Here is an 8196-nt window from a genome sequence, read left to right as displayed (position 1 = left end):
GTAACTTCTCTAATCCCAAGACTTCTGCACACAATGTTGTATACAGTGCAACTAGAGACCAGCTCCTGGGTCTATGCAGGTACTCCATGCCCTGGAAACTCACCAGTCCTGGTCTTCTCTACTATCCTGTGGGGTCTGGACCATTCTCAGGCTGCCCCTAAAATGGTACACGACTGGAAAAGTGGGTGAATAAGGCATCTCCTGCGGTCTCAATCTTCTGTCTCATTTCATACCTGTTTGCCACCACACATCCCATGTGGGGGAAGAGACGTTCAACAGCCTTTGTATGTCCTTTTCTCATGGGATGGCAGGAACCAAATAAAGCAATCTCGGCCCTTTTTTTCTGTGAAATTTATTGTTTCCACATTAAAAGATTTTTTTTTTTTTTTTGGAGGGAAGTATCTTCTTTTAACCACATGATGATCCTATACAGCTGCCCAGAATAGGACACCATCATAAGTCGTTAATTAACATGCCATATGAATCTGAATAAATAAAAGCTACAAAGCCCAAGTTATATACAAATATCTTAGGCAATAATGTTTACAAACCTATATACAATAAAACAAATGTAAACAGTAAGTGCAGCATGAGAATAACCAAAGGGTGCAAGGGACAAACACTTCTGGCCAGTCTGCCCCCAAGATCTGGCACCAGCCAGCCCCAGAATCAGGCCCCTCAATCTTTCCCAATGCAACTGGACGGACCTTCAGAAGAGAAAACAAAATGCTCTGAGAGATCACTGAACTGAGGGACTACAAAGCTGGTGAGGAGGTTGCCACCTGCCTCCTCTGAGTCTGAGGCATACAGTGGCTCAGCCCTGGAGTACCCAGGTCCCAGATGCCCCGCCTCCTGCAGCTCAGACAGCATCTTGCTGCTTTAGAGAGCAAGCCTATGGGATGGAAGTACAGACAAAATTACCCAATTCAGAGGCGCTCCTGACTCTGAACTATAGGGTGAGATTGAGGGACACATGATTGTGAGCACTGAAGATGCATGGGTGGGAGTTTAGAAGGGTCATGTCAACCTGATTGAGGAGAACTTCTAGAAGATCTGCAATGTCCTAAACATAACTAAATTCTATCAGCACAGCAAAATGGGGGCTATGAGGCAGATGTGATAAACGGGTACTTCCACATCCAGTGATCGAGTAATACACGTATGTATCACTTGTGACCCACAAAAGTGCAATCATGTGAAACCAACGGCACTACGGCAAGAAGAGAAAATAGCCAGTATTGATATCGCGCAGAGTCCTGGGGCTGGGCAGAGCCCAGCAGCCGCCACTGCATGCAGCCTGCCCTCTGCCAGCGGTGAAGAGGCAGACAGGGGCACAGGGCTGGACCCAGGTACCGAGGGGCGAGGCATAGGTGTCCTGGGCTGCTAGAAGAGGGCAGGGGCCCCACATGGAGGCCGGGCACTCACACACTGAGAGGCAGCATACCCGGTGCTGACGATGGGCGTGAGGAGCCCAGCCCAGGAGGAGGAGGAGCTGGATCAAAGCCGTTTACTGCCCTGTTGGGTGACCAGAATAGCAAGGGAAGAAGAGAAGAAAAAAAAAAAGACTCATTTAAATCACTCTACACATAGGAAACTTGGTTGCTTTCTGTAACTAGTCCTCTTCCTTGCCCACTGTAGAATCCTGAATCCCAAAATAGCTGCCCAGAAGGCACTGGTAACAAGAGAATAGACAGATAGTTCACCATCCTGGGGTACTGAGACCATGTACTCCTTTTCTAGACAACCCTGTCATATGGACCACTATCACCACAACCTGATTTTTTTTTAATTTTTTAATTATTATTATTTTTAAATTCTATGTGCACTGACTGATGTTTTGCCATGGGTATTGGGTCCCCTGAAACGGGAGTTAGTCGGTTGTGAGCTGCCATGTGGGTGCTGGGAATTGAACCCTGGTCCTCCTAAAAAGCAGTCAGTGCTCTTAACCACTGAGCCATCTCTCTGTCCCAATTTTTTTTTTAAACCATCAAAAGGTGTAAATGTCTGACAATAGGGAGATAAATAATTATACAACAAAACAAATATAAGTACAACTATTAAGAATATTTTCTACAGTATTTTTAATAGCAAGGGAAAATATTCAGTATGTATTAAATGATACAAGGAAAAAGATGTAGGCTATCAAAACTGCCTATTTTCAATGTGATATTAAAAGAAAAAAGGAAAATGCAAGCAGTACATAGCCTAGGTTCTATTCCAGCCTCTTACACAAACACTATGGATTTATGTAGTTAAGTCTAGAATGAATAACCCTTTAGACAAATACATACATAAATACACATGTGGATTATATTACATATACACATATATGTAATGAAATCATCTAAATCATAGAAAGAAATTTTAACAAAATATTCTTCTCTGGGTTGTAGATAAACTTTACTAGTTTATACTTTGCAAATCTAAGGCAATACCAGTATTACAAAGGGAAAAAAAACTAATGTTTAACAAGCAAAACTAGATAGGAAGACTTGGGGGTTTTGTATTTATACACAGCAACCCAGCTCCACACAAGGGCACCCAGCAAGGTGAGGGACACCCCTAAATCCACCCATCAGCATGCAGACACAGGAAGCAAGGGGGAGGGAAAGGGGAAGGGAGAGGTACAAGATCTCAGGGAGCAATTTCAGCCTTTCTAGTCAAAGACACTTGCTAGATGAATCCATCTTATTAGCAACTTTAAGGGACCACACTTTACCATTCTTCCCCACCACTATCATCTACTTGCTTATGGAAGGATCCAAGGAGCTAAACACAGACTCACAAAAAGGTATTCCCTAAAAAGTGAACCACATATTCCCTGCTAAGACCACTGGTTCATAAGCAGTCACTAATGGCACACAGAAACAGACATGCATAGAGGATCTTGACCAAGAATCCCAATTACTTTCAGGAAACAAGAGTTCATGTTTCAAGAGACTGAACACAGCTCATACTTGGAATGTGCAAACCAACAGCAGCAGAAAAGACACTTGATACACCCTACTCCCCAGCCCTCAACCCCATGCCTTGTCCTACTTCCATGCTAGACAGCAGAATTTTCTCTCTTTAAATCTTTTCCAAAAGCTGCATGGCTATGCTTCTTCTGAGGCCTAGGACCACAGTCTGTTTGCCAGTGTAGCGATTGCCTATCTCTCATTTGCCTATGTAGATTCAGAGCTCCCAATGCTCTCCAACAACTACAGAAAGAACTACACAGGAGACCTAATATCCAACACATGAACCTTGATCCCTGTCCTCGGTAGAGGCAGGCAAGCTATAGTACAGAAAGCCTCCAACTCATCAGACAGGGACACACTACAGGTTGTCAAAAGTTTGTCATATGGCTAACTGGGGTGTGCAAAAGCAGCAGCCATGAAGACAGTCCCACACAGAAAAACAAGTATAGAACTAAATTAATGCACTTTAAAGTAGCATCAAGTCCATCTCCATTGTTACAGAGGAAAGCAAACCAAGATCCAGTTATTAGCCCAGGCTCACCCCACCAAGCTATTATTAGTGAGTCGTTCAGCCCCAACTACCTCAGGTATCCCACCCCTTCCTAGCCACTTCTAGTCACAGGCTACTCAGGAGCCCTCAGAGAGCAACCACTTCCATGGTCCCAGTATGAATGAGCTCTAGTGGGAAGCCAGTAGCGTCGCTGTGTGGTAGGAGAACCTGGAGGTGGGTTGGACAGAGGGTCTCACCTAGCACTTCTCTTCTGAATCAAGAGGCAGGAAGATAAAACCAGAAGAAAAGAAAGCTGACCTCCATGAGTGCTTTTAGTCTAGAAGGGCTCGTTCAGGAAACTGTAAAACTTACTCAATGAAGAAGGTTCCCAAGAGAAGAAAAGCCTTCAAATACACCAGGTGCAGGTATAGGGAAATAAATGCCCAGTGGGCCACACAGAATTAAACTCCAGAAAGGTGCTTTAGCAACAGAAACTGTGCTCCGTGGCCAGCCAGAAGAGCTATCATCTAACAATAAAGAAAACAAAGCTCAGCCTGTTGAGGAAGCAAGATGAATGCTCCTGAAAGGATAGTGGGAGGACAGAGGGCAGCTTGCGCTGATTCTCAAGAACAGGACAGAATGGACATCCAGAGCCCAGCTCTCCCTGTGTGTACACAGAAGCAAATAGCAGTCCCAGGCTGCTCCAGTCCTCGACCCAGGCTATGCCAACAATCAAACAGTTCAGAAAGGGAGGGTAGAGTCTACACACCTCCCATTTACCACCCCAGTTTAATATGGAAACACAAAGGCGAGCACAGAACAAGGGAGTTCACTATCACCAGCTTCTGATAGGAGAACACAGAAGGAAGCCCTTCCCCATGCAAACAGTGAGATATAACCCTGCCTTAGAGTAGGGAGTACCACCAGGCTGATTCTCACAGCCACTCAGGACCACAACACTGAGGTTTTATTTTATTTTGTTGAAGTAGCGTCTCATTCCTGCCAAGCTGGCTTCAACTCCTATGCTCAAGCCACCTTCTACCTCAGCCACCCAACTAGCTAAGACCACAGACACACAGAACTAACAGCAATAATGTAATCAAGTCAACACAGGATCTTGAAAGCTCACTCATGGGCCAAAAGTTGATTAACCCGAGTCAGCCCCATGCAGTTAGTAAACCCAGTTTGTTAACGTGTCTTCCACCACACAGCATGAGTAAGACGGAGAAAAAGAGAGCACAGCAAACAAATTGAGTTACCCATAAACAACGCAGGAAATATGACTCTTTCTTGCCTAATTAAAAAAAAAAAGGAAAAAAATCATTAAATGGCAATACAAATACTATTTTCACACCATGCCCTGAAATGAGCCCACGCCTACCTACAGGTATGACCCAGAAAAACCTGACTGGTCGGCCCACCATTTGCACCATGTGCAAGCAATACATATGATTAGAGTTAATGGAAGAAAAAAAAATGTTTTAGAGCAAATTCAAGTAACATACAAATTTAGGGTAGAATATGAAGAGTGTCTGGGGTGGGAAAAACTAGGGCAACTAGGAACAGCAGCCTCCTTCTGAGGGGCTGGCAGAAACCCCAGAATACAAACTCCTGATTCTAAGAAGTCCTGGGATAACCAGAATATGCAAGTACTTCTGACTCACTTAAGGCCATGGACCCAGTTTAGGTGTATGTAGTTTCATGTGACAAGGCTTCAAAGAAATGAAGTAAACACTCAAACCTCCCAAGAAAATCCACCTGTCAGTCTGCAGTCACACTAATAAGCTACAGTGATGGAGCTACATACAGAGAGACTCCTCAGGAGCAAGGGGCAAGCAAGGAGAGCACCACAGCCAAGGGTTTTAACACGGGGCTGTTCACGTGCTGAAGTCCCAAGCCACACTTCCCTTATTTCCACAAAGACTGGCTTTTACTTGACAAGTCAGAATAATGTATCTGGGGGTCAGGCTATTTGCCCTTTCCTCTTACAGTTGGCACACAGCATCTTGGTTTTTATCCAGTCAATAGGTAAAAAGCCAGGCTGACCATAAGAAAGCCAGAATGAAAGCAAAGCAGCAAGAAGCAGCAACAACTAACCCTCCAGAGCACAGTGAAGAGACAAGGATTCCCGAAACAGCAGTAGGCTAACACTGCAGTGTATATCCACAGACCACTTGTTAAATAAGCAAACACTGTACCAAGGGCCAATCCATAAAAGCATTGTTGGTAGAAACAGTACAACATAAAATTTTTGTAATTTAAGACAAAACACAAATAGCAACTATCTGGTTCTGTCAAGAAACACGTTCCCCACTATTCAGTTCAAGAAATAGGGGAAACGCTGCATCTAGCTGTCCCTGGGGGCAAGAATTCCGGCAGAGCTCCACAGTCATTCCTTTCAGCTTAAAACTGATGCTCAAAATCCAGGTTCATCATCTCTGAGCAATGCCTGCCCTGATACTCTGAGATGGGAGCAGTGAGTCTCAATGATAGTCTATTCCTCCCTCACTATGACCACCTACCAGCACTTTCCATACAAAGGCCCCTGCCTAACCAATCCATCACTAGTCCATGTCTCCTCTCACTGTAAGATGCTACCTGCCGCCCACCACGAAATATAATTCCAGAGACAGAGAGAGTCTAATAACTACTCAGTTGAGGTAATCACACACTTTCAACACTTCTGAAGACTTCCTCTCAATTTCTTTGTATGTTAGGGAAATGACCAATAAGAAATGCCTGTCCATGTCATGTTGTTCCAGAACAGTTCAAAAACTGGCACTCCCAAGCATGATGAAAAATTAATTTTATATTTATCCCACCTGAGGAACCCTAAGAGACAGAACAAAGTTCTGACTCATATATTGATATTTTATAATGTGCTTTTAGTAGGAAGTCCTTGTTATAACCTTCATGAGACCAGAATATACACTATAGAGGTGAACAATAAAACTCTTAAGAGTAGACTGTAGGGGCTGGAGAGATGGCTCAGTGGTTAAGAGCACTGCTTGCTCTTCCAAAGGTCCTGGGTTCAACTACTAGCAACCATACAGTGGCTCACAACCATCTACAGTGGGATCTGATGCTCTCTTCTGGGATTAAAGTTGCAGATGCAGTTAGAGCACTCACACACATACATAAACAAACAAACAAATAAATAAATATAATCAATCTATCTTAACAAAGAATAGACTGCAGGTGTGGTGGTACATGCCTTTAACCCCAGAACTAGGAGGTGGACCTCTGTGAGTTTCAGGCCATCCTGGTCTACATAGTAAATTCCAGGCCAGAATTGAACAGAAAAAAACTGTCTCAAAAAAAGAAAATAGCAGACTATATAGAACAATCAGGTCTTCCATATACAAGCTGTAACTATTTAAGACATCAGAAAATAGAAGTGCCTTTAAAAATATTGTGAAACATATAGAGCTGTCCCTGCTTTATTTATTGTTGGTTTCAAAGCTGCCTATTCCATTCACAAGAGACAACAGCAAGGGATCATGACCACATCAGCTGCTGTTCTAGCAACAACTACCTAAGGTAACATGATCAACAGACAGCTTATAGGTCCTAACTAGTTCCCTATATTAAATCACATCTGTAACAAGAAAACAGCTGTTCTTATTAGAGAGAAAACAAATAAAATAGAATGAAAAGTACTGCCATGGAAAGATACTGGCAATGTAAAACAAAACAGGCAAGGACAAAGCAATATTTAAAGTATACTCTTGTAGATGTGTTGCAAAAAGCTTATAGCAGATGATCTACTTTTACATGCCTGAAAATTAACTCTAAATAATTACAAAAATAGTGTAAAGGTAGAAAACTTACCTTCACATACTTCTATGTCAAATGAATTTTTTTTCACTAATGACATACCAATGCTTCAAGCTTAAAAGCTTTTTATAATTTGAATACACACACACACACACACACACACACACACCTCTTCCCTATTGTTTGTTTTTGTTTTACTGAGACAGACAGCTGACTGAAAACTCACTAGATATACCAGGCTAACCTTGAACTCTGACCTGTATTAGAACCAGTATCTAAATACTTTAAGGACTTTGTATTTTTATAAACTATTCAAATAAATGGTTTGCCATACAATCTGAATACAAATAATTGCAGAGTTCTTCCCTTCCCTTGAAAGATTTCCTGAGAGAATTTCCCAAGCTGTAAGCACCTGAAGAGCAGGCCCACAGCAGCCCAGCACATTCTCCTGAGCCCAGCACAGGTCCCTTTAAGAGTCTACCCCCTCCCCCCAGAACAGGCACTGTAGACTCCAGGGGCAGCAAACTTCCTTGAGAACCAGAAGACAACAACAGATCTCTGTCCTCTGGGATTTGAGTAAGATGATCCCAGGGAAGCTCATCAGCACATTTGGATTTGTAAACTTACTAAAATGATCAATGAGTTCAAGGATTGGGGCTGTAGCTCAGCGGTAGAGTAATTGTATGGCATAGGCGGTCCTAGGTTTTATCCCTAGAACTGCCCAAAAAAAAAAAAAAGGCAGACTTACCCTTTATGGAAGAAGGTCCCTCGTCCTGACCTTGGGCACTCTGGGCCATTGCTATTCATCACCCCACAGTTAACGCTCCCTGGGACATATGGTTTTCGTGATGCTTGGTCTTTTGCAAAGTTCCTGCAAGCTGCTAATTTGGATTCTAAAGCCTACAAAGAAAGGAGGAATGGCTGTCAAAACATTGTCCATACAGAAAATATTTGCATTTCAAACCATTT

The 8196-nt window shown here is 43.0% G+C and overlaps 1 protein-coding gene across 4 annotated transcripts in view; it reads right to left on the bottom strand.

The window, feature by feature from the left end:
• Positions 1-334: 334 nt before the first annotated feature.
• Positions 335-8196, bottom strand: part of Ndel1 (nudE neurodevelopment protein 1 like 1) — a 49164-nt gene continuing 41302 nt past the window's right edge. For 3 of the 4 annotated variants that reach the window (XM_051180328.1, XM_051180327.1, XM_051180326.1), the window contains exons 8-9: positions 7976-8127; positions 335-1515 (exon numbers count right to left, since the gene is read on the bottom strand). In XM_051180328.1, coding sequence (XP_051036285.1) covers positions 1422-1515; positions 7976-8127 — 246 coding nt within the window. In that variant the 3' untranslated portion in view covers positions 335-1421. Of the gene's footprint in view, positions 1516-4709; positions 4745-7975; positions 8128-8196 lie in introns of all 4 variants that reach the window. The other variant, XM_051180330.1, reaches the window with a different exon arrangement.

This window comes from Phodopus roborovskii, unplaced genomic scaffold (genome assembly GCF_943737965.1).
Source record: "Phodopus roborovskii unplaced genomic scaffold, PHOROB, whole genome shotgun sequence".
In the NCBI taxonomy this organism is placed as follows: domain Eukaryota; kingdom Metazoa; phylum Chordata; class Mammalia; order Rodentia; family Cricetidae; genus Phodopus; species Phodopus roborovskii.
This window is presented reverse-complemented; position numbering and strand designations above follow the sequence as displayed.